At 36.4% G+C, this 27,142-nt stretch overlaps 2 protein-coding genes across 2 annotated transcripts; both read right to left on the bottom strand.

The window, feature by feature from the left end:
- Positions 1-126: 126 nt before the first annotated feature.
- Positions 127-3,913, bottom strand: LOC106058239 (uncharacterized). Its single transcript, XM_013215617.2, has 2 exons — positions 2,492-3,913; positions 127-1,543 (listed from the first exon to the last, which is right to left on the bottom strand). The coding sequence occupies exons 1-2, from the start codon at positions 3,911-3,913 to the stop codon at positions 182-184; spliced, it is 2,784 nt and encodes a 927-aa protein (XP_013071071.2). The 3' UTR covers positions 127-181.
- A 6,635-nt stretch (positions 3,914-10,548) lies between these two features.
- Positions 10,549-27,077, bottom strand: LOC106058240 (F-box/WD repeat-containing protein 7-like). Its single transcript, XM_056037164.1, has 13 exons — positions 26,684-27,077; positions 21,860-21,991; positions 21,585-21,721; positions 20,504-21,140; positions 20,301-20,383; positions 19,722-19,848; positions 19,470-19,604; positions 18,679-18,936; positions 17,663-17,776; positions 17,361-17,542; positions 15,463-15,688; positions 14,597-14,807; positions 10,549-14,068 (listed from the first exon to the last, which is right to left on the bottom strand). The coding sequence occupies exons 2-13, from the start codon at positions 21,962-21,964 to the stop codon at positions 13,746-13,748; spliced, it is 2,538 nt and encodes an 845-aa protein (XP_055893139.1). The 5' UTR covers positions 21,965-21,991; positions 26,684-27,077; the 3' UTR covers positions 10,549-13,745.
- Positions 27,078-27,142: the final 65 nt, after the last annotated feature.

The following is a 27,142-nucleotide window of genomic DNA, read 5'->3' as shown; positions in this document are numbered from 1 at the left end:
ATAATTCCCATTAAATGTTTTATAAGCTAAGCTTTTAAAGAAGGCATAAATGATTTTAACATTATATTAATCTGATTTCAATTATGTACCAAACGGAGGAATCACCTAGAACTCAATTACGCCACTGGTAAGTAAGTCTTATATTAGATGCTTACAGATTCGATAGAATCCTCACTGAGTTTTATAAAAAGAAAACAAGTATCCAAACTATGAGGGTCAGTGCAGACATTAACACGAAAAACATCATGTCCAGCTTGGCGTAAGACCATTGGCCTGTTCTATACTGTCTTTTCGTCACTTCCGGTTGTTCTGGTCCAAGGAGCTCTCCTTGGAGTAAGTTTAGTTGGCTCAGATTGACTTGCTCTACAGGCTCCGGTGACACAGAATTACATCTGCGAGAATAGAATAAGCGGTTCTTCTTGGATTCGCCTTGCTTCTGATCGAGCGTCCTTGACTTTGTGCCGGGCTCGCTCACTTCTGCTTGCTCCGTCTCTTTTTGATGCTCGTATCGGCGCAGGACGAACGTGGTGGCGGCAGTGGCCAGCATGATGAGAATGCCGTTAAAAATTAGAAGTAGATTTAAACGAGGAGGACTTTCCATACTTCGTGGCATAATCTCCAAGATATAATTGTAGAAGACAGAACTAGCTAGAAACATGGACACTGCAAAGGTCATCTTCTCGCCTGCCTTCGCGGGCAGCCAGAACACCACTAGCGTCATCGCTGACGTCATTGCCATCGGACCAATCAGATTCACGACGTAGAAGGCTCTCCGGCGGGTCATCTCTATGGAGCAGACGATGTAGGTGAATGTCGGAGTGTAGTGTGAGGGTTGAGTGACGCAGGTGTATCCCACCAAAATCCAAGCGGCATTGGTGCCAAAGTAAAAACTGATGTCCTTGGGGGGGAGGTCAAGGTAAGTCAGGTTGTACATGTCGGACTCAACGAAGATCATGGTACAAGAATGCTTGTCAAATGGAAAAAATGTCAGGTCAAGGTTGCACAGGGTCGTGGTTATTATCGGAATCAGGGTGGACACTGTGCTCCGATTGGATACTTGCACTTTCTCGTTCAAGGTTAACAGTTTGACGGAAGAGTCGGACGTTTTCGGAATATAAATGTTGGGAGCCCAAAACGAACTGGAGTCCATTTCTATGGTGTCTATTCCCGAGTAATTCCTGGGGTCCCAGCTGACCACTGGGTCCAGCCAGACGAGAGTGATACTGGAGGAAACCATGATGGTCTGAGAAACCTCGTCGACAAAGATGATCTGCAGAGGTTCGTAGTTCAATCGGATGGGAATCTGAAAGTGGTAGTATTTAGGTGGAATTTTATTGGCAGCTTCCAGACGAGATTGTACCAACTTCCGTAGTTTTGTGAATGACTCTAAGTAGGAGGAGCTAGAAATGTTGGTATCCAACCTGGCACGTCCTAGCATCACAAGAAAAGCGAAAAACACGCGAACAGTTTTTGTAAGAAACATTTTGACAATCAGAGTTATCTTTTCTTGAGATAAACATTGGTTTCCATGGATGCCTGCGAACTAGAATGTTCTTTATTTCGATTTTCAGTTGGTAGCAGTAAACAATATAAAGTTATTACGACATTTAAAACGGCGTAAATCTTATTTTTTTCTAGATCTATTTATAGAGCATCGCCTGGATTGTGGACTGTTGAAATTTGCCTGACGTTTTATTTATGAAATGACCACATCCCAGAAACCAATTCGAACAAAAAAGTCTTCCGGTGTAAGGTCTTAACAACAATTTTGTTAAAAAACTTAAGCACTGTAATGAATTTGAATTCAATATTCTTTATCCTTGAAAAAAAAAAATCAATCTTTTCTTTGGCCAGAACAAAATAAATGTGGATCAGAAATGTTGCTGCATTTCAAAGAGTTGGGTCGATCTACAACACATGGGCTCTGTTAGCGCAAGAATTGTGTTGGTTACATTGATTTCATCAGACTATATTCTATTGAATATAAGATCAAATGACACTCAGAATCCAACTAGAGTTCTCCAAAGTGGACCACGGAAGTTCTGGGTGTATCTTATTAGTAGCCCTATAGTGCTACAAAATCTATATATATAAAAAATATCGACTGGAAACATAGATTTCCATCTAGTTCAAAACAAGATATAAAAAAATGGTCACAAGAACGAGATTCAATTGTTCTCAGAATGAATGCGAATTTGTGAATTGACATTTTTTTTTACCAGAACTTTCGTAGAAGTAATGACATTACCTCATTATTAACAATCATGTTTCAAGATAGATTGTGATGTCATCGTGTCAGTCAATAACGTAACAAACTTGCTTGTACTTCCGTGTTTGTGAGAAGCAGAAGTAGACTCTATTCTTTGACTAATTACGCAGATGCATTACAAATTTCCCAGATAATGAAGGTCAAGGATGTTGCAATGTCCATTTTTTTTCCTTATCGATGACTAAAATTGTTTCAATACAAGTAAACAACTATATACATCACAACGGTCAGTGTGGTCAAGACGGCGAAGAAAAGTTTATCTAATTCATCGTGGGTCATACATCGACTTGTGTCTTGCTCGTCCGGACTTGTGTTAGATCCGGTCTGAATTTGATCAGCTTCGTAGATTGATATTTCCTTTTCGCAAACCGATTCGTTCGCATTTTTCTTAGCACCATCCACATTTTTGCTAATGTCATTATTTGGGCAGTTATTGTGCAATTGACCAGAATAGATGATATGGACATTGTCTGGTGTGTCTTTGTCAACGCTGGTTTGCTCCCCTGTCGGTTTGGTTGATGATTGAACTTTGGTTAGTTTCTCGCAGTTGTCCACATTGGGTTTGGCCTCAAGTGCAGGTCTCTTACAAAGTGTTTTACCAGATTTTTTGGCATTGATCTCTTTGTTATATCTCTTCAAGACGATGGTTGTGGCCACGGTGGCAAGAATGACTTGAATCACAATGGCAAGAAGAAGAATGTTGATTCGCGGGAGAGTTGTGTCCATGTTCTTGGGAATGCGTTCCACGATGAAGCTCAGAAAAACAGAAGTGGATGTGTACATGGACAAGACGTAACCAATCTTTTCCCCACTTTTGGCTGGAATCCAGAACACCACGAGCGTCATTGCTGACGTCATGGCCATTGGACCAATCAGATTTAGCACAAAGAAAAGGCTACACCTGCTCATTTCAATGTAGCAAGTGACGTAGGAAAATGGCGGAGTCATGTGGGTGATGTTTGAGGTGCACCAGTGGCTATCCATGATCCACTCTCCGTGAGTGCCGAAGTGGCTTTGGATGTCGGTTGGAGGCAGCACGAAAGATGTTATGTTGTAGAAACTAGACTCCAGGAAAACTACAGTGCAATTGTGTTCATCAAACGGAAAGTAGGTCATATCCATTGTGCATAATGTCGTAATGAATGTCGGAATGGATGCAATTATGTAGCCTTTATAATTCACTTTCACAAGTTCCGGAAACTCAATATTCAGGTCCTCGTTTTCGCTGGACTTTGGCACGATGACCGACGGAGACCACAAGTTATCCGAAGGAAGCTGGATGTCCACAATTCCAGCATACATACTCGGCTCCCACATAATCTCAGGATCGCGCCATTTGAGGGTGACGATGGAGGTCAAGGTCATGGCCTGCGACATGCCCACCACGTCGATTATTTGAAGTGGATCAAACGAGATGGCAATGTCGCTGTCGTGGGACGAGTAGTATTTGGGCGGCGCTTTCTGACGCGCCAGCAGACGATCGTTCATTTCCGCCCTGAGAATCTGAAACGCTTCACTCTTTGTCCAGTTCCTTGCTGCGTAGCCAGTCGTTACCGTATCGGTCACATCGCTCATATATGTAGTCTGCGAGCAGACGGCGAGGATGCAGAATAAATTATGGGCAAGAACTATCTTCAGCTTCATTTTTGAACTGCGAGATGAACAACTGTTTCTGAAATAGTTTCTTCTGGATAGAGAGGAACAATGAATACAACCGTGTAACTTGGGTGCGTGCGCATACAGTTACTGCTGATGACCCTGAGATACAGCAGACGATCAGTGGCCAAACAACTCCTTTCCACATTCACCATAAAGTTGAGAGCTGATGACAAGCTTCAAACACAAGTACAATATTTGATCGGGCTGGACCGTGGCGAACAAATGTTGGACCATGGAACTCCTCGATGATATTTTAATTTTTTCATTAACCTTGAAAGCAGACGCCAAGTTCCAGATTACGAGCAGAAAAGGAGAGGGGTGGTTGCATGTCAGACACAAACACACACTCTAATCAATGGCGGATTCTGGGGAGTATGAGAGGCGATCTTTCACCCCTCCCCCTTTTTCAACCACTAACATCCTTTTTTTGTTCGTGTTAAGAGTAGATCTACATGCTTGACTAACCACGGCAGTGTGTATTTTCTCGCCTGACCACTCAACACACAACAAACACTATCGCTTGGTTGTCTTGTCATGACCGACTCCACGTAGCCTCGGCTAGCCCCTTACACTGACCAGTGTGTTAGAATCAGTCAGACACACGATCAACATTACATTTTGGGACAGGGAGGGGTGTAGATAAAAAAATTAACTTTTTTTCTCGAGTTGGTTATTCTAATGCAGTGGTTCTCAACCTTTTATGCTCGGCGACCCCTTTTTACAATCCCCGACTCTGCCGCGACCACCCCCCCCCAACACACACATACAGCAATAGAAGAATAGACAAAATAATCCATATTTTCGATGGTCGTAGGCAAACCCTGGCAAATAGTCAATCGACCCGCAAGGGGGTCTCGATCCACAGGTTGAGAACCCCTGTTCTAATGCATATATATATATATATATATTGGCCTTTTTCAGTTGTCATAGAGCGACTATGGTTCATTTCGAACACTTTTTCATGTGGCTGTGGAGCCCTATTTTGGAGAGACACTCCCGTCCACATATAATGCAGGTCAAGAAGGCTTTCGCTTTGGTGGTAGAGGTGCCAGCCATTTTTCGTATGGCACGCTTTTCTTCAAGAGCTGACGCCCATGTTTTCTCGCTGTCCATAGCTTTCATGGTCACCGTCTCTCTCCACGTAGTGCGGTCTAAGGCTATGTCTTCCCAATGGTCAGTATCAATGTTCACTGTTTTTTAATTCCCGTTTTATTTCGTAACGTAATATAGATCTATATATGGATTAGGCCGTCACTGTTATTAGCCTGTTAATAGCCACTGTAAGAATGAAGCGATACGATTGGTTAGATCAAGATTGTTGAGGGAAGTGATGTATGCCTAACCTAAGCACAAAATCTCAAAGAACCCGTTTTTTTTTTGGATGGCAAGAATTTACTGTCAAATATATTGTTACGAATATATATGTTTCTAAGCATTTAAATTTAAAAAAAAGGTAAAATGACTATTTACAATTACAACTTTTTATGCAGAATTTAAATATGTCAATAACTCAAATTTATAAAACCATCGGAGTTTCCCTTTAATATCGTCCTTTCAGTTTGTCATTTGAAATCTACGTTTTCTTGGAATTAAAATACGAAAGTGTTCAAATTTGCGCTATATATAGGCCTATATAAACCCGACATAGAGCTCTTCAAAATCGACAGCTGGGAAAAGTGGCATTGGATAGATCCACATGGAGAGCGAGCATAAAGGAAGGGTCCAGGAATACACATGCCATACACTAACAGTAGTAGAAAGAAAGGTGAAAGTTGCAACAGTCCCTGGTGATTACAGATGCCCAACCTGCGATCGCAGCTGTGTATCAAGGATTGGCCTCTTTAGTCACACAAGAAGTTGCAAAGGGGAAAAGATCGTCTCCCGAGACGTAAAATGCAACAGAGAATATATATGCGCTTTTCCAAAACTCTATTTGTGCTTGATAGAAGATATATACGTCATTATATATAATATAAAAAAGGTATGCTCAATTTGCTTAATTTTCCGTTTTTTTATATTCTTGCTCTTCATGGAAGGACCCAACCTAAGTTCTAGATACCATCTTTTAAAAGCAAGACAATAGAGCTAGGCCCCAAATCTCCTTCGATATTCGCTGTTACATCTAATGGAAGAACAATGGAACCTCCCCACATCCCTCGAGGTTTTGGGTTCTCTCCTGCATGCTATTGAAGGATAATCGAGTCTCGTTCAATGCAGAGCTTGTCCATCAAGCCTCAATGTATTTGCTAAGGCGCAGCATCGATACCGCCATAAAAGATCGGAAACAAAAGACAGGTGAACTAAATAGGGTCATAGTCCACTGAGTTGATACAGAGAACATGCATTCAATAAACTACCCAATACCCTTCAGCCGTATTGACTGTAATGACGTCATTAATTCAGGTGTACTATAGAGCGCCATTAATTACTAGGAAAGACAAAAGGGGACACGGGGAAAATGGTGAAAATATAATTAAAAAAAAAAAAAAAAAAGCGAAAACCTTTTAAAATGATTCTCCCCATTAATGACAACTAACAATCCGGAAAGAAAAGTAAAATAGAATAAAAGAACAAAAAAAAATGGATTTGTTTCCCCACCCTCAGTGCCAAGTTTTAAGGACCATACTTTTATGAATAGACAAGAGAACGAGTATTTTAATTTACTTTCACCATTAAAGAAATCTATGCACTACATTAACTCTACGTGTGCTTGAAGAAATCTATGTACTACAATAGCTCTACGTGTGCTTGAAGAAATCTATGTACTACAATAGCTCTACTTGTGCTAGAAAGATGAAATCTATGTACTAAATAGCTCTACTTGTGCTAGAAAGAAGAAATCTATGTACTACAATAGCTCTACTTGTGCTAGAAAGAAGAAATCTATGCACTACAATAACTCTACATGTGCTTGGAAGAAATCTATGCACTACATTAGATCTACGTGTGCCTGAAGAAATCTATGCACTACAATAGCTCTACGTGTGTTTGAAGAAATCTATGCACTACATTAGCTCTACGTGTGCCTGAAGAAATCTATGCACTACATTAGCTCTATGTATGCTTGAAGAAATCTATGCACTACATTAGCTCTACGTGCGCTTGAAGAAATCTATGCATTACATTAACTCTACGTGTGCTTGAAGAAATCTATGCACTACATTAGCTCTACGTGTGCTTGAAGAAATCTATGCACTACATTAGCTCTACGTGCGCTTGAAGAAATCTATGCACTACATTAACTCTACGTGTGCCTGAAGAAATCTATGCACTACATTAGCTCTATGTATGCTTGAAGAAATCTATGCACTACATTAGCTCTACGTGCGCTTGCAGAAATCTATGCATTACATTAACTCTACGTGTGCTTGAAGAAATCTATGCACTACATTAGCTCTACGTGCGCTTGAAGAAATCTATGCACTACATTAGCTCTACGTGCGCTTGAAGAAATCTATGCACTACATTAGCTCTACGTGCGCTTGAAGAAATCTATGCACTACATTAGCTCTACGTGCGCTTGAAGAAATCTATGCACTACATTAGCTCTACGTGCGCTTGAAGAAATCTATGCACTACATTAGCTCTACGTGCGCTTGAAGAAATCTATGCACTACATTAGCTCTACGTATGCTTGAAGAAATCTATGCACTACAATAACTCTACGTGTTCTTAAAGAAATCTATGCACTACAATAACTCTACGTGTGCCTGTAGAAATCTATGCACTACAATAACTCTACGTGTGCTTAAAAGAAATCTATGCACTACAATAACTCTACGTGTTCTTAAAGAAATCTATGCACTACAATAACTCTACTTGTGCTTGAAGAAATCTATGCACTACAATAACTCTACGTGTGCTTAAAAGAAATCTATGCACTACAATGACTCTACGTGTTCTTAAAGAAATCTATGCACTACAATAACTCTACTTGTGCTTAAAAGAAATCTATGCACTACAATAACTCTACGTGTGCTTAAAAGAAATCTATGCACTACAATAACTCTACTTGTGCTTAAAAGAAATCTATGCACTACAATAACTCTACGTGTGCTTAAAAGAAATCTATGCACTACAATAACTCTACGTGTTCTTAAAGAAATCTATGCACTACAATAACTCTACGTGTGCCTGAAGAAATCTATGCACTACAATAACTCTACGTGCGCTTGAAGAAATCTATGCACTACAATAACTCTACGTGTGCTTAAAAGAAATGTATGCACTACAATAACTCTACGAAGAAGAAATCTACGTATTACTGTGGCATAATGTGGCGAAACAGAAGGTTTTGGCGCATCCTTTTAGGTGCAAAATGTTTTCGTCATATTATAATGTTCATTTATATTATGTCAAGAATGATAACTCTGTTTTGTATGTTTTCTATTCTATGTTTATCATCGGTATAGACCAGCTTAGGCGCCAACTGGCTTTACTGACTTAAAAAGAGAGCACCTGGTTGCAGGCGGCTGCAAAACGAGACAGCTGCGTGGAGGTCACTTACAAAGGCCGCGGGATACACATTTGAGACCAAAAGAAAATCTGCTTCCTAGGACAGACGTAAGAGGCGAAAGGAAAATATAAATAAACCACCGCGGACAATAGTTAAGCCTGCGCGAGACGTGGCAAAACATGTAGGTCACAGCTGGGGCAACGTATTCAGGGGAAATACTGCATTCCTCATTAACCTTCGGACTTATTATTATTTTATGTAAAAAACAACAACAACAACAAAACCAAAAGTTTTATGTTCATTAGATCTGGAATTTAAGGTTGTTGTTTAATTGCTTGTTACGTCGGTAACGTTATAACAAGTGTGGGTTCTAACAGTGTCAAAACCAAAAATGAAACAATCATAGAAAAATAAAATCAATGACATTTTTTCCCACACTAAAATGATTTATTTACAAGTTAAGTATAGTTCCCCTTTCAGACCTAGTGGTCTATATGGCAGATGGTGTAAAGGTCATGATTCTGTGGCCTACGGTTAACGACGGTGTCATGTGGCCAGCACAACGACCAACCGCCTTTACTTTTCCCCGACTAACGTCAGGTACCCATTTGAGCTGGGTGGACTCGGAGGCGCCCCAAGATCCTGAAATTAAAAATCCCAGTCTTCACCAGGATTCGAACCCTGGTTCGGTAGCCAAGCGCTTTACCGCTCAGCCACTGCGCCTCATTTATTTATATATGGCACCTCAAAAAAAAAATAAAATAAAATTGGTCAATGTCATCCTGTGCTTTTCGCACTCCTCGCCTCTAATTTAAGGGGTTGGTGGGGGAGGATGTCGATATCATGGTCTCAGGAATCTGAAAGTTCATATTTGTAAGTATTATCTGTTTCAGATGTTCTCTCAGATCTGAAGATTAGGGGCCTATTACATTCTAGCCCAAACCTTCCAGAGGATGGCGGAGATGGCGGCAGGCAGTTCGAACCCCAGACTATCGAGACAACATGTCCGTGAGCACATCCAAAACCTTTTAAAAAAAGCATACCACACGACCAAGACGCCATCCATAGTTAGGAATATTAAGCGCGAGTGGGAGATTGTATATTATATACACAATAATATTGTATGCTTATATTGAAAACAACAACAATGTTTATTCTAAAAGTTTGCGTTTTATAAATTCTCTAGAACTACTCGATGGTTGATTGATAGATCTAGATTGCTAGAGTTATCAGCACTAACATTTTGTTTAAAGTTTACATGAAACAAATTCAAACTGTAACAACAATAATTTGTGCAACAACCCTCACCTCTCTTAATACCTATTTAAAATATATAATATAGATGTAGCTTTTTCTTGCTCAAGCAAGATGAGATAAAAAGCAAAAGTCGAATATTAATAAAGAGCCTTGACCTACTTCTTTTTTAAACTTCTCATTGAGGAGACACGATGTTGGAAATCTATTTATTCATGAAGTCCAAGAACCAGCGTTGAGCGTGTTGTCGTCTGCTGTGTCCAACAATGTACGCAATGAACCAATCAAATGCAAGTACCGCGGTGGAAATAAAGTTCAATGGAAAACAAAACTGGGGGGGGGGAACTCACTTTTCTTTAAAAAAAATGTTCTATCTGCATTGTATGTCACTTAAACTCTTATGTTTAAAGTTAATATACCTTCCAATACTATCTAGTATGTGTGTTTAACATGTAGCATTTTACGTCTCATGAAATAACTTCTTCTCTTTGCAACTTCTTGTGTGACTAAAGAGGTCAATCCTTGATACACAGCTGAGGTCACAGTTTGGGCATATGTAATCACCAGGCGCCGTTGCATTTTCACCCTTCTGTCTGCTTCTGTTGTGTATAGCGTCAAACGTTAATAAGATAACAATAATAATAATCCTTGAGTAGTTGCCAAAGTCTTCCCTAGCACTTCTCAGCGTGACACATTTTCTAGGATCATTGCTTGTTCCATTGGACTCCCTTCAATAGCTCTGCTTCGTTAGTAAGTTCTCTTTTGTCCCTTCACTATCCTAGTATCCTGACAGGCAGAATTAAACTGGCCAGCAGGAAGCAGAACACTCTGCAAACTTCTTCATGACAAACATACAATAGCCTTGGCCTAATTATAGCAGTCAGGGGCAGTAACAAATCAAACTCACACAGGTGTTTGCCATTAGTCATGTATTGATTTATTACTTAGTTTAAAATACAATTCAATATAATTTGTATTCACAAAAATAAAAAACTCAAATAGTCGGTTTATACAATTTCTTTTGCTTCAAACATTCTACAAGGTCAAAGGTCAAATTAAAGTTGTTTCTCCAAAGGAGAGTCTGACTTGATGACAAAATAAATGAAATCATTTGGAATACTACAGTCTGCCATTTGGTTGAGTACACATAGAGAACAAATCAACAAGATGTCACAAGATGATTTTGCCATACAGTAAATTGACTTTTGTCACATGGCCAAGTACAATTGGACAATGTCTGGTCGCAACTGGACCCATGTAAGGTCACAAATGGACCAATTTCTGGTCACAAATGGACCATTTAAGTTCAAAACGGAACCAATTTGTGGTCACAACAAATCTTTAATGAAAGATTGACCAGTAAGTGTTGAGAGTTATCAATTTACAAATTTCATACTGTTTGACACATTGAGTGCATGACATTGTGAGAATGAATTGTGACATCTCTGTAACATTTAAATAACTCATGACAGCACTGGTTCTGGTTCATTGAAAATCTTCAGGCCACCGTGACACTGTGACAGTAGAGCGTGATGATGATGTGACATACAAACTTGGTATAACATACAAACATTTCTACAAACCATTCAGCAGTTTCATGATGTCATCAAAAGTCAGTCACTCATCAAGTCAAAGTCATTCATTAAACATTCAACCAAGACAAATAATGCTCATGTGACACAGATTAAACAACAAAAAAAAAAAAAAGACAAAAATTTCCCCTGGCTTCATAAAATAATACCAAAGTGCTTGTATAATACAAGAAATCTGACACAAACTTGACAGCTTTCTGATTGACCTCAATGCTGTTCTAGAATCAAAACAATGTCAGACAGAAATGAAACAAAATCAGAATAAAAAGAAAAAATTTTCTTTTTGGTTCCTTAGACTATCAGAAATATGGTTCCATACAATCACTAAATTATGGGATAGCTATTTACACTCAGTGAGTAGTTGATTAACTGGAACAATGGAAACATTGACAGTTTGTTTGGAGTAAATGTACAGGCGTCTCTAAAACTACATACACACAACACAAACACACTTCATAGCACACTGACACAAACCAATTCAAACATAGTGGAGTTATATAAGACTCAACCAACATACTTTATAGCACACACAAACTCTACAAACCTAAACAACAAACCAATTCAAACATAGATGTGATGTGAGACTCATCAAATATTGTGAGGACTAGGGACAGTAACTGGCCAAAAAAAATAATTTCTCAACGGAATAGGTCAAAGAAAAAAAATTTAATATACACGTAGTTAGTAGCACAATGTCACATTGGTAAACTATTTTGGAAATTTATTATATATTTTTTTTAATTACAATAATTCAAAATGGTAAAATAAATACAGTTTCTAATTTCAGTAGATATTCAAACATAAAACAAAGGTCAAATGTTACAGCTCACTAATCGTGGACTTGGACTGGGTCAACTTGTAAGCGTTTGTTTTGCGAATCATAGCTTTCACTGCTTGAGCCCTGTTTGCTTGAGAATCTTTATGAATCCAATTTTTACGTTCAAAGCTTACTTTCTTTCGCAAGATGAAAATTCGTTCATTTTTGAAATAATGGAGACATCTCGGAGCGTTGAACAAGTAAATACACATTTTGTACAGCATTCACTCACAGCCAGACCTAAGATAATAACTACCCGGCACCAAACCAGCTTCTGTATTTAACTGTGTTGTATACAAATATAGGATTAGATAAATGTTATAAAATACTGTAAAAAAAACAACAAAACAATTATACCAAACAAACAGCCAGTCTGTCTGTAAAGAGGGAAATGTGTGTGTGAAGACAGAATGAAGATATTGGTAACACTTGAAAACCCAAACATACAGGCAGAAATATCCCAAGGAATGCTCTCATCTTATGTACATTATGAACAAAGTCTCTTTCACACAGACTCTTTATAGAGGTTCAGTAGAGTACATACAAACAAATGCTTTCAATAATAATAATAATAAAAAAAACCCAGCTTGGGTATTTTCCCCCAAAGTAAACTTCCTATCACAATAATGTCTGAGTACAAGTCTTGTAACAACCTCAATACTTGAGTTCTGGGTAGCCTCCCCTGCAAGTCACTCTTTGATGCCAACAACAACAAATAATTGTTTGGTCTTTTGTTTAATGAAAATGTGAACTCATGAAATTCATTATAAAAACAACTAGACCAGAGACTGACCTCTACCACCATGACACTGACCACTAGGAGACAGCACTAAACTAGGTCAGCGAGCCAACAGCCCTACAAGAGAAACACAATCTCACTAGAATAGAGTTAAATTTCTCCAGTGCAAGGGAAACTTCCAACAATATGTTCCACTAGCAAAGTTTTGTGTCACAATGGCACAGACTAGACCATGTCAATGATAAAATGGATCTATTATCTGTCCATTATTTTCTCTTCATGGGAGCACAGAGTGATCTGGCTTAAGTCAAAGCAACTCTTTGTATTCACTGAGCTCAAGGTTTAACATTTTCACTTTTATATCTCTGCTTCTAAGTTATTTCAAAACATGAATCCGTCTTTCAGAATTAAAGTTACTAAAAAAAAAAAAAAAAAAAAAACTTTCTTGAAAAAAAAAAATTCAATGTCTCCAACTCTTTTAAAACTTGCTAAGAAAGAAATGAAACAAATATGTTTTAGCACTTCAATTTGACATTTTTCTAAGTAGCGAAGGAAGTCTTCATTTCTGCTGAGTACAGAAATAACAAGAGAAGTAAACACAGCATTGAAATGGCCAGTTCAATCAAAAGAAAATTCTGTTCACGTGAAACATGGAATTAATCTTCAATAGCATAAAATAAAATTTTATATTTATATTTACAACTGAAGATTTACTTCTGTCACCTTGACCTTAGATGCAGTTCAATACAAACACCAGATGGTGAACAGAAATGTCAACTACAAGTTATTTTGGTAAAAGATCACCTGTTAAAAAAATACTTAACAAAACCCAGAAATCAAACAAATGATATAAAATAAATGTTCTTTGATTATGGTGGAGCTCAGTATGTAGTGAATGTCTATCACCATGAAATGAAGTGGAAAATGACTCTAACCACGAGATGCTAATACTTTTTTTTTTATAAGCCATTGGATTGTCTCCTCTCTACCTGTTGTTCTCCATAAAATTTTCGGTCTTTATCTTCGACATCAAAGTCCAACACCATCAACTTGGTTTCTTCAGTGCCATTCCTGCTGCCCACAGCACACACCAGTCGAGTGTTTGAGCACCGCAGCCGCCATACAACGCCCCCACTGCCACCGCTGCCCAAAGTCACGAGGTTTCGGAGAAATTCTCCTGTTTTAAGGTCCCAAATCTTGACCGTGCCATCATCAGACGATGTGATCACAAATTTTTGACTAAACTGTAGACAAGTGACAGCACTCTGGTGTTTGTTTGGACCTAAGGAGAAGACGAAATGCCAAGGTTACATATATGTGAAAAACATTGAAGATAAATAAGACAGTGATAAAGGTTAAAAAGACTTGAAGACATGTACAGTGATACATAGGTTAGAAGACTTGGAAGACATGTACAGTGATACATAGGTTAGAAGACTTGAAGACTTGTGTATCATATATACAATTTGTACATTTAACAACACAAAAAATTTTTTTATTCCAGGGTGTACTATTCTTATCATATACTAAAAGTGAACATTTCATTGATAAATAATAAATTTCATTGATAAATAATAAATTCCAATAAACAAAAAATTAAAACCCATACAGCACAAGCTTCAAAATATTTTTTTTTCTATGCCTTACTTTTTAACTTTTAAATTTTGTCATAATGGCATTAGTTCTTAGACCTTTTCAGCTCTATGCATTAAACCGAATCTTTTTACAACTAACATCTTTTAATATTTACATGGCATTTTAAGTAGTCCAAATAACAATGCAGTACAGCAAAAAAATAATATGTCCAAACCTTGTAAAGTCTGTAGACATTGCCCTGTTGTGATGTCCCAAACTTTGACTGTTGAGTCTGCGTTACCAGAAACTAAAATATTGTTTTTTAACTCCAGGCCAGAGGTCAGAGATTGATGACCAATGAGAGTGTGCAGACAATTGCCAGACTCCACATCCCAAACGCGTATAGATGTATCCAGTGATCCACTCACAACATGGACACCATCAAACTACAAGAAAGAAACCATTTTAGGTCCTATTGAAACCAGAGCTAAGAATCATCAATAAGAACTTAAGACAGTCTATACTTGACAACCCTACGATACTTCATAAGCTATTAACAAATATTTCACTTCAATAAATAATGTGTAACTTCACAAGCAAAATAATATAGAAATTAAAATTAAGAAATGAAATTCACTTATCTTGATATATATATATAGCATTCAATAAATAATGTGTAACTTAACAAGCAAAATAATATAGAAAATAAAATTAAGAAATGAAATTCACTTATCTTGATATATATATATATAGCATTAAAATAGTTTAGGGATTTTTGTCAAGTGTACATATTTTTTTGTGACTATCATCTACAATCTTTAATTCCTCACAAAAAAAAAAAAAAGTAAAGTAACCAGTTTATGGATGAGCTCAACTTTAAAAAGATATCCTAAAACTCTGAATTAATAATGGCAGGTTTCTTGAGATTGGCAGTTTGCTAGCTAAGTGTTTGTTTTTTTGGCAATAAAATAAAGTCAATAAAGTCATCACACATTTGCAACAAGCACATTTTAGATTTTAACAGTAATCTCAAAAACAAATTTCACTTAATGTAAAGCTCCTGAAGAGGAATCAAGGTGAAACCAGTGTCGTTCTATTTACCTGTAGGGAATAAACTCGATTGGAATGTCCTTGTAAAGTATGTAGACAGGTCTCGGTCTCTGGATCCCAGACACGGACTGTGTAGTCATAGGCACCACTGACCACACGTTTACCATCATAGTGAACACATCTTACAGCGGCCACATGGCCCATGAGAATATGTTTACAAACGCCTGTATCAATGTCCCACACTCTCAGCGTTGCGTCTCTAGAGCCACTGACAACCCTGTGAATAGTTAAAAAGTCAGAGCTTACATTAGAAAGCAAACAGAAAAATGAAAACAATATAGATAATTTAACCAATGGAGATATTTAAATAATGATTAATAATAAGAATGATAATACTAATAATGAGAACTGGATGGAGTAACAATAGAATATTTAAGTATGGCAGCAAGCAATTTTAAACATATGAAAAAAAAAAGGGAGTGGAAGGGTTACTAGGAAATGAAAGGTCTAATCAAAAGCCTAAAAGGAAATGAAAGGTCTAATCAAAAGCCTAAAAGGAAATGAAAGGTCTAATCAAAAGCCTAAAAGGAAATGAAAGGTCTAATCAAAAGCCTAAAAAGAAATGAAAGGTCTAATCAAAAGCCTAAAAAGAAATGAAAGGTCTAATCAAAAGCCTAAAAGGAAATGAAAGGTCTAATCAAAAGCCTAAAAAGAAATGAAAGGTCTAATCAAAAGCCTAAAAAGAAATGAAAGGTCTAATCAAAAGCCTAAAAGGAAATGAAAGGTCTAATCAAAAGCCTAAAAAGAAATGAAAGGTCTAATCAAAAGCCTAAAAAGAAATGAAAGGTCTAATCAAAAGCCTAAAAGGAAATGAAAGGTCTAATCAAAAGCCTAAAAGGAAATGAAAGGTCTAATCAAAAGCCTAAAAGGAAATGAAAGGTCTAATCAAAAGCCTAAAAGGAAATGAAAGGTCTAATCAAAAGCCTAAAAGGAAATGAAAGGTCTAATCAAAAGCCTAAAAGGAAATGAAAGGTCTAATCAAAAGCCTAAAAAGAAATGAAAGGTCTAATCAAAAGCCTAAAAAGAAATGAAAGGTCTAATCAAAAGCCTAAAAGGAAATGAAAGGTCTAATCAAAAGCCTAAAAAGAAATGAAAGGTCTAATCAAAAGCCTAAAAAGAAATGAAAGGTCTAATCAAAAGCCTAAAAAGAAATGAAAGGTCTAATCAAAAGCCTAAAAGGAAATGAAAGGTCTAATCAAAAGCCTAAAAGGAAATGAAAGGTCTAATCAAAAGCCTAAAAAGAAATGAAAGGTCTAATCAAAAGCCTAAAAAGAAATGAAAGGTCTAATCAAAAGCATAAAAAGAAATGAAAGGTCTAATCAAAAGCCTAAAAAGAAATGAAAGGTCTAATCCAAAGCCTAAAAAGAAATGAAAGGTCTAATCCAAAGCCTAAAAGGAAATGAAAACTTTAAATAACAGAATGGAAAGTCTAATCAATTTAAAAAGAAAAGGTTAACTCTATCTCTCCTAATTGACAATATCTTTGTTGATTTGACCTCATTAAATTTAATGTTTAATTGTATACACTTTAATTGGTGTTCTATAAAAACAGCATGCATTCCCCTTTAATTCTATACCAACTAAAACATTTTCATATAGAAAACGAGAAAGCTATTAAAACTAAATCATAACAGGGTAGTGAAATAGTAATGAAAAAAATGAAGAATTCCGTCAGAATGTGGGAAAAAAATACAAAAAACAGAAAGAGTTAAGAAACCATCTAGTGACCTAGAGCAGAGTTGTTGGGGGTGGAACTGTAGCTGTGTAGGCTATTTGATTGATCTGTGTGACCTCCAACCTAACCTCCGGGCCAACCTAAGTTTATACCCTCAATACACTATTAATTACAGCCAGTTCTATGTACTAAGGTTAGTCCAATCAAGACTTACTGGTTATTGTACAAGGACATACACCTGACCGTAGAGGAATGTCCATACAGAGTGTGTCGACACTGACCCGTCTCAGCATTCCAAACTTTTAATGTCCGGTCAGTGGAGCCACTTATAACTACTGTACCAGACATCTGAGATGACCACACACCTCCAGTATGACCAATCAGAGTTCGCAGGCACTAGAAATTATGGACACAAGATTAACATTTACAAGCAAACAGACAAATGTAATGACTACTGAACAATTCCTCCCCATAATCCAATCCATTCAAAAAAGCTCAATCGAGTGAAACTGTTACCTTTCCCGAGGTGACTGACCAGACTTTAAGGGTGTTGTCATCAGAACCACTGACTACACGATTGCCACAAAACTCGAGGCATGTGATAACATGGTCATCATGGCCTTTCAGAATCTGGAGACAAACATTCATACACAAGGTTAGTAAAAACATTTGCAGCCCGCAGCCCCCCCCCCCCCCCCCCCCAAAAAAAAGTGATGATCTTATATTATATAATACAGATGTTACTTCAAAAAAGAAGATGATTACGCCCTAAGCGTCATGCATTCAGTAATGCATGTTAACCAATGACTTAAATTTTGCCAAGTCACTGGTTTTCCTGGCTAGCTCAGGCAACCCATTCCATGCTCTAATAGCACTAGGGAAGAAGGAGTATTTGTACAAATTTGTCCTAGCATATGGGATGAGGAATGTGCCTTTATCTTTGTGTCTTTCTGAGTATTTTATTAAATTTTGTTTTTCTATTTGAAGATTATGGTTCAGTGTTTTATGTATAATTGCCACTTTACTTTTGAGTCTCCTGTCCTGTCCTGAAGGCTTTCTAAATTTAGTGATTTTACTAAAGGTGTTACTCTAGTCAAATGTGAATATTCGTTTGTTATGAATCTCACTGCTCTATATTGTGTCTGTTCCAGTTTCTTAAAGTTTTCTTGAGTTGAGGGGTCCCAAACAGAGGATGGATATTCTATTATTGGCTGATGATCTAGTATCCAAAACATAAAACATGTTTTCAGAGGCACAACTTCTTAAAAGATGATTTAATAAGAAATGTGGTCCACAAAATAATTGCCTGAAAATTACTTGGAGAAAATTTTTGCTAATATATTAACAAGAAACATCTTTTTATTTATTTTTTTTGTGTTATAAACTCTTAGTTAAAATCTCAAAAATCTCAAGCATGTCGATTAAGGATTAGTTTAGTCAAAGCACAAACCAATCTGAATAGAATGTTGACTTCAAGTTTTTAGTAACAAACATTTAGATGAACAGAAAAACAACAACAACATAGCTCATACTTTTGGTGGACGGTTGACCCCAGACCTCCAATTGTGTTCTATCTGGGATTGTCTCATAAACAAAGACTTGTAGGGTGAGCGTGCTGAATGCCGCCTGCGCATACGGGAACCATAGACTGTCTCCTCATCAATCCCCTCCTCCCTGCATTTCTCTCTCCAGAGTAAATTATCCTCGGCTAACACCCGCCAGTATCTGCAGGTCTGAGCAGCTCTTAATAAGTCTCTAGCCTCGAGAAATGACAAAACGTACAGGGCCAGCTGAAAACAAACAAAAAGTTGCATTATCATATTTTTGTGTGTGCATATTATAGTGGGATATTTCCACAGGAAATACTGCATTCCTCATTAATCTTCAGACTCAAAGACAAGCCTTATTATCATTATAGTGGGATATAACAATATCATGGGATAATTTGATGTGATAATTAATTAATAACTACATTTTTGTACCTATATTTATTTGTGGTTTCAATAATTTTCTAAAAATTGTATGTAACTTGATTTTACATTGAGAGAATGGACTAAGTTCTGGGAGTGAGATGTATTTGCCTCATATTTTATAGTGTCTTTTCTAGCTCTTAGGTAAATTATTACTACAGAGCTTCTATTGCTAAGCTAAAGTGTATGTCAAAAAGAAATGAGTTTCTTGAACTGGTGTTAATGCTTATGTGGCAAAAGGGAAAGTCATACATCTGCTTATTTTATATTTATATATTAATGACACGAAAGCCTAATCAGTAGCTTATGTTTAAAAGATTGTAAAAGTAGACAGTGTTGATAAAGATAACTACCTCTTTAGGCAACAAAGAGATAAAGTCTCTCTGAAACTGTGGCTCTATGACTTGCATCATGTGTCGAACCTGGGTTGGGTCACATAGATTGATTAGCTCATCCACAGCCATCATTCGCTCTGCATTACCCCAGGCCTATTAGAAGTGAGCAACATGTATTTGAATTTAGAGCTTTGACCAACAAAAAAAAGAGCCTATACAATCTAGACATTATGAGATTAAGTTGGGTTTGTCTACGATGGAAATAGTAACCTGAAATGTTTTTAACCAGTCATCCATTTTAGGTGGAGGGTTCTCTTTGGATGGAATCTTGCCTCTTGGCATCTGCGCCAGCTTCCATCTTGGAACTCTGTTAAGACTTTGTCCACATACTTGACAACTAGAACATATCAAGAAATACCAGAGTCAAGTTCTAAAACTATGTCTAGTAGGAATGAATACAACACAAGTTCTAAAACTATGGCAAGATTCAATAAATACAGCACAGGCTTTCAACTATGAATGGCATCTATTATCTTCAAAAACAGTTGAATTTGTTGAAAATATAACTTGAAACAGCCCAAAAACCCACAAATAATATTTAACATTTTTAATCTTACAAGTTTGTTGACTTAAATGTTGTGACTTATGACTCAAAAGTTGCGGTTGGTTGGATTAAAGGTTTAGGTTCGTTGTAAACAAGTTTGAGGTTGTTTGGATTAAAGGTTTAGGTTCGTTGAATACAAGTTTGAGGTTGGTGTTGCCTTACTGATTTTTGTTCCGCAACAATATTATTTCCATGTCGAAAACAAAATATGTTGATTATGACTAACAAATGGAACATGCACTTACCTAACCATTGCCGTTCTAAGTTTCTTGCCAGGGGACAGGTCAGCATCTTTGTCATCTTCAACTTCAGATTTTCTTTTTAAAGGCTAGTTATTTGTTGAAAAAAAAATCAATAAAATTAAGAGGTAACATTTTTTACAATATCATTTTTAAAGGCTAGATAATATAGATATTCAAAAATATTAGTTGAAAAAAAAATGTATTACCGATTTGCTTTCTCCTTTGTCACTAGTGGAGCAGCAGCCAGAGCGCAGTCGAAGATTAAAACTAAGAGAATGTCTCTGATTATCTCTGTAAGACTTCCCGCCATCCTCATCCTCTTCATGTTCCACCTCCTCTTGGTCTTGGTTGTCGCCATTGTCTTCATCATAATCCCCATCAAAGCTGTCGGCAGCATGATTCAGCAGACATTCCTCATCCTCGTTACTAGCCTCATTGTCAGAGCCTCCATCCTCCAAGGCACCATGGACCTCATTGTAGTCGTTATGTACATTGTCAACATTCTTCACGTCCCCTGCTGCTGCAGCCGCCGCAATCCTTTCATCCCTCTCATCGTCACCATCATTTCCGCTGTCTTCTTCATGATGACCTCGATTACTAAGTGCCCTTGCTGTGCCGCCCCCGCTTCGTGTGACTATGAAATTAGTGGAAGAGCTCTCAGCAGGGGGAGTCTCAGAAGAGCAGCCTTGACCAAGTCTGAGCGCTGCACTCTGAGAACGAGTGAAGTGACTTGGTGGGGGGGAGGCATGGCTAGGACATTCTAGTCCTACACCAGAAGCTTCAGAGATGAATAGATCTAAAGACTCACTCAGATGCCCATGTTTTCTAGTAATTCGTTTTTGTCTGGGGAAAAGAAGAATTTCTTACTATATTGAAATGTACATATGAATGTGCATGAAGTTTGAAGCTTTTAAAATGTTATTAATATAACCCCCGTTCATTATTTCATTTCTCTTTCAGCTTCACTTTTTCTCTTTAAACAATGACTATAGAAACCAAACATCCAACATTAGAATAGAAGGCAATGGACATTACGTCTGCTTCTAGAAGTTACATGGCTTTCCTGATTATTTGGTTAGAGAGTCTCATTCAGCAAGCTTTGGCTTTTAAACATACACTTAATGAAAAAATATTTAAATAAAAAAAAAAAAAAAAAAAGAATAATTTATCTTGGTTTCATTTTTATTTAATCTAAATCAGATTTTTTTTTATCAAAATGAATGAATAGGAAATATTAGTTCTGCCTAAATGCCAGTGAAGTAAATGTATAAAAAAAAAAAGCCTTACATTTTAGATTGACCATTTCTTTTCTTAGCTGGAGATGGTCTCCGGCAAATAATGCGTCCTTTGTTCTGCTCAATGATGGCGGTGCTTATACCTGGAACAAGTGACAACTCAACCACACTATGGAATCCACCACTTTCCTAAAGATAACGTCAAAGAAACAAAACATTTAGCATGTGATTGGCGCAAACACACAACATAATCCATCTATCAGCTCTATAGAAAAACCACTACAATATAGCGGCTGCAATAAGAAAATTAAAAAAAAAGGGACTCACTCTTCTGTGTTTCACAATAGCTTCAGCCCTGTGATGTCCTACGCAAGCCAAGTTTTCTAAATCACTCACTGTTGCTGTGTTAATGTCAATTTTTTTTCCAGCCATCAAAATGTCATTTCTGTTGACATTAATCTGAGTCAAAATAGACAACATATTGTGTGAATAGACAACATATTGTGTGAATAGACAACATATTGTGTGAGTACATACAAAGGATGGGAAAAAAAAGAAAAGATTCCAGTCAAAAGAAACAACAGCCTTATTCAATGAAGTGTAAGTAATCTATAGAGAAAGCCTTAATTTTGTGATATACTGATTCATCAGCAGGGTCGGCATTGGAGGCCCTAGGTGAAGTATGGGTGGCCCCATATGAAAAAAAAAAAAAAAAAAAAAAAAGAAACGGTGAAAAAATAAAATTATGCAATTTATTAACCAAACATGTACTGTCTATATCTAAATTGACAAATAACTGCAATCTATAATATATTTCTAAGTTACCTCTAACTGACAGACCTATTCATTGACCACGAAATCTCGACTGACATTTTGTACACAGGTTCCTTTTACCTCCTAGGTGCTTACTAAGAACAGTTTTTGACAGAATCACAGTAATGAAACCGCTATTCATGAAACAACGCAATCTTTCTATCAAACCATTTTGTATTTTATTTTCAGTATTTCTCCAAAAAGGCTGCTGTCTACGTAGAAAGCATTCAAAAAAATATCACGACAATAAGACTTCCTGTATATTATTTCTTTTTCCCTAAGTGAACTTTTTAAAATAGCCTTTTGTCAATTCTACTTCATTCTAGACATGGTCTAATTAGAAGACAAAACCAATCCTAATAGAATTAATAAGATCTAGAGAAAGAGAGAGTAAGGACTAGATCTATTTCATTTCGCAACATTCAAAAGGGGGGAGATAAACAATACAATAAATAAAACCAAATAGATATTTCTTTTTATTTAGAGAACAAAGTACCAAATGAAATGTAGAAAGGAGAATAGGAATGTGGCATTCAATTGGGGCCTTCAAAAATAAATGTATTTTTCTCAGAAACTGATGGCATGAAGAAATCTATACATTGTCTAATACTGTACATTGCTGACATTCAGATAAAGGTTGCGTGTATTAAGATTAAAGGTTGCGTGTATTAAGATTAAAGGTTGTGTGTATTAAGATTAAAGGTTGCGTGTATTAAGATTAAAGGTTGCAAAACACACTGTAAACAAAAAAAGTAAAAATAACCCAAAAAGTTAGGGCAGTTAAGCAGAACCATCTTCTTTTTTGAAGTAACGTCTGTATTATATAAGATAGGAATAAGTGAAGGTGCTTCTAGAATTAACCGGCCCAAAATATAAGTGCATTTAATAAGTGTGTAGTTGAAACGAGGCCCAGTTTATTAAAATTATTTTTAAAAAGACAAGCAAGGGGGTGTTCAGGAAAGAGAGAATGGGACATATGAAATTTTATTGTAACAGATACACTAATTCACTGGCTAAAAAAGTATGTTAGGTTGATTGATAAAAAGTGGTACATTTATATCAATTCAAAAAAAAAGAAAAGAAGGGGATGTTCCTGCCAAAATAAACAAAATAAAGCCTAGGAACAAATCAAGGGGCGTAACCAGCGCGTACTTCTAGTAAAAAAAACAAATCTCAATTTCCGTAGTAGAGTTACACTAGTAAATCCAAGTTTCATCATATCTTCTCTTAAATTTTTACTAGTCCTGTGAGGCCCCCACCGAATGAAACTAGCAGCTGCCTAGTTAGTCTATGCCTAATGACGGGCCTGTCATCAGTAATTAACCAACTTAGACTCTGATTTTGTACCCAGTTATTCTTTACTACAGATCTATCTACCTGGAATAACTTAAAAATTTGTTATAATTTTAATGGCTCACTATGAATGACGAGAAAAGGTCAACTTTTCAGCAACAATGTTTTATCGCTGTTTTCATTTCTAGTGAAATTTTAAAGATTAAATTATATATAGTATCTATGCAGTATAGTTGCACTTCTTTGAGGGTGGATGCTTAATTATTTAGCTAAAGAATGGCTACGAGATTGATGATTAGATCTAGATCTTTAGATCAGAGTGGGATTAGGCCGACTAGGGTTAGTCACATAATTTTAATGTGTAAGACCAGGGACAGACTTGAATTTGGAAATCTAGATAGATCTAATCGATCTAGTCTAGAGGTCTTGATTGAATTCTAGTATATAGAAACTAGATAATTGATGATCGGAATTCAATTTGAATAGATTTAGACTAGTTAGGAGCCTAGGGCTAGGGCAAACTATGGTGAGCCTCAGCTTAAGCCTAGGTCATATAAACTAATTTGATTCCTAGTGCAGCAAGAAGCTTTTCACCTGACCCTTACAATTGCTTTTGTCCTAGTTGCTACCTGTATTACCGCAACCAAAGTTTTCTTGGTAGATCTATTTGAGTAGTTTATGCTATTCGGACAACTATAGGCCGAAATGTGTGTTTGACTTTGACAGCGCATTATTTGACAATGGTTCGACATAGAAAAGAAAATGAAGTATCAAAATCTTCTTTAGTTTAAGGAGAATAAGGATGACTACTTATATTTAAGGTCAAACAGGCCATGTGTTTTCATTTCATTCAGACAAATTTGACCCACATTATTTGATTCCGGACACCATAATTTATTTCAGACAGTCTCTATATTTAGGCATCAATAAACTCAGATTTTAATTCTATATTAACACTAACTATTAAGATCCCCAGGCATAGCCCCTCACATTAAATCATTAAGATGTTTCCAAATTATGCATAAATACGAACATAAAAAATAAAATTATGAACCCAAAATTAGGTCACTGGGGTAGTGACTTCTACACAGACTTTTAGACTTATTTTATATTGGCTTGATTAGACATGTGTTAAATGTTTGTGTTTTTTAATTTAATAAATTTCTAATACAGATGATCTTTTGTAGTATAGTACAGGTTAGGATAGCCATTCTTGCCTAAATAGCTGAATCCTCTATATTATCTCTATATAAATCTAGATCTATCTAGTAGATCTAAATCTCTAATTAGGCATTTAACTTCATTCCAAAACTAATGTTTGAAATAAATTTTGGTAAGAAAATTGTAATTTAATTCAAACACCCTATTAATTTTTCTTTGTATGGAATCAAACAACTTGGCTTAAGAAATCAAATAAAACCTGTAGCTCCAAAAACAGAATAAATATTGCTGGGCTCATTAGCATAGACTTAGCCATTCAAAAAATATAGTCTTAACTCTAGGAAGAGGTAAAGTCATCCAGGTAACATAGGAAAAAACAACAACCTGACTTACATATTTGAAATTCTTTTTTCTTACGTAAAAAGACAGCTTTAGAAATGATAGTAAATGGAAGGAAATTGGGTCAGAATCATTGGATAATGGACAAGCACATTATACAGCATGCTAGTTTCATATTAAATATCAAAATAAAGATTTAATGACCACAAAAACGAGTGTCCGAATTCATGCGATGTCCGGATTAAATAAACTACTCTATATCTAAACCCGTAAATCCATATATTAACAGATCTAGATCTATATGTAGAGACTAGATCTAGTTTAGAATTTCAATGGTGAGAGTACTTTTCTTGTGTTCTCAACATCATTCATCAGTCAAATCAGTGTTAAGACTTTAAGACAGTGAGGCTCATAGACTAAACCTCTACACCGCTAGATCTAGACCTAAAGTTAAAGACAAAGATCATATAATCCAGTCTCAGACAACTTTGAACTTAGAAAATCTTATTTAGATCTAGACTAGAGCCTAGTCTAACAATGACCACAAAACGAGTGTCCTAATTCATGTAATGTCCGGATTAAATAAACTACTCTATATCTAAACCCGTAGATCCATATATATTAACAGATCTAGATCTATATGTTGAGTCTAGATCTAGTTTAGAATTTCAATGGTGAGAGTACTTTTCTTGTGTTCTCAACACCATCAGTCAACTCAGTGTTAAGACTTTAAGACAGTGAGGCTCATAGACTAAACCTCAACGCCGCTAGATCTAGACCTAAAGTTAAAGACAAAGATCATATTTATATAATCTAGTCTCAGTCAACTTTGAACTTAGAAAATCTTATTTAGATTTTGAGCCTAGTCTCACAGTCACAGTAGTCAGTTGACAGATTGATTTCTAAGTGCACTGACTACTGTGTGTGAGACTGAGTGTAGATCTAGTCAAGTTTAGTCACATTACAGTCACTACAGTGTAGTCAAGTGTAGTGCTAAAAATGTATGTCTTAGTGTTGACCAGTGCTGTTGTTTAGGGCAATTAGAGAATAGATCTATCATTAGTCATGATTAGTATCAATTACTGACCCATGAAGCTAGTTTAGCCTGTACTACTGTTGTAACTGTAGTGTAGGCAGTGTCGCCAGTGTAGGACTGTTAGTTTACACTTAGATCTATAACTATCTATATGATTATACTAGATCTAGTTAGTAGTTAAATACTAGTTACTCATTTACTGTTGCAGCTGTGGCAGTGCAGACAGTGTAAGACTAAGACTAATAAGAAGAGTAAGACTAGAGTCTAGAGACTACTAGTCTTAGTACTCTTACTAAGTTACTAGATCTAGATCTTAGAAGTTGAGTGTAGAGACAAGAGTAGACTGTACGTCTGTTACTCTGTAGACAGTGTTAGAGTGTAGTCAGTGTTACTGAGTCAAAACTGAGTGTAGAGTGTAGTAGTGTAGTGTTAAGTGTAGGCAGTGAAGGAGCACCTGCTGCTAATGCAGAGAAATGCCACAAATATGATCCTTAACAACCACGACTTACCACGCTTATCAACTAGCTACTACTCTTCAATATATACAGCTGAACTAAGTTCCTTTTCTAACTATAACAATTGTTATTGTAATTACAAGAAGAACATAAATTCTATTATAAGAGTTCAGCCATCTTCGTTCTCAACTAGACTTCCTCTGCCTTTGATGTTACGAGTTACGGACAAAGCCGACAACAATCGGAAAAAACCGATTAGAATTTTACAAAACTAAGTCATGAATCGCTATGGTATAAAACAACATTTAAAACACATTCTAGATCTAGATCTATAAGTAATGCAAAATATTGCATACGAAAGATATAGAGTCTACTCAATTACGATCTTATTCTAAACTATAAGATCTAGATCTATAATATAGATCTAAATATTATAAATCAAAATCTAGCTAAGGTCTTTTTCGTGATAATTTACAAAAATAATTTATAAATATATATATAGGCCTGTGTCAA

The sequence above is a fragment of the Biomphalaria glabrata genome, chromosome 8, assembly GCF_947242115.1.
Source record: "Biomphalaria glabrata chromosome 8, xgBioGlab47.1, whole genome shotgun sequence".
Lineage (NCBI taxonomy): Eukaryota > Metazoa > Mollusca > Gastropoda > Planorbidae > Biomphalaria > Biomphalaria glabrata.
Note: the sequence above shows the minus strand (reverse complement) of the source record. Positions and strands in the feature narration are given on the sequence as shown.

What these genes read in the sequence shown, in the direction of transcription:
- LOC106058239 (XM_013215617.2), bottom strand. Translation starts at nt 3,913, where the DNA reads ATGAAGCTGAAGATAGTTCTTGCCCATAATTTATTCTGCATCCTCGCC. An exon ending in TCTTGACCACACTGACCGTT is followed by an intron (nt 1,544 to 2,491) that starts GTGATGTATATA and finishes AGAACATTCTAG; the next exon opens with TTCGCAGGCATCCATGGAAA.
- LOC106058240 (XM_056037164.1), bottom strand. Translation starts at nt 21,964, where the DNA reads ATGGCTGGAAAAAAAATTGACATTAACACAGCAACAGTGAGTGATTTA. An exon ending in AGAAATGGTCAATCTAAAAT is followed by an intron (nt 21,141 to 21,584) that starts GTAAGGCTTTTT and finishes TCTTTTCCCCAG; the next exon opens with ACAAAAACGAATTACTAGAA. An exon ending in ATCGAGTTTATTCCCTACAG is followed by an intron (nt 14,808 to 15,462) that starts GTAAATAGAACG and finishes TCTTTCTTGTAG; the next exon opens with TTTGATGGTGTCCATGTTGT.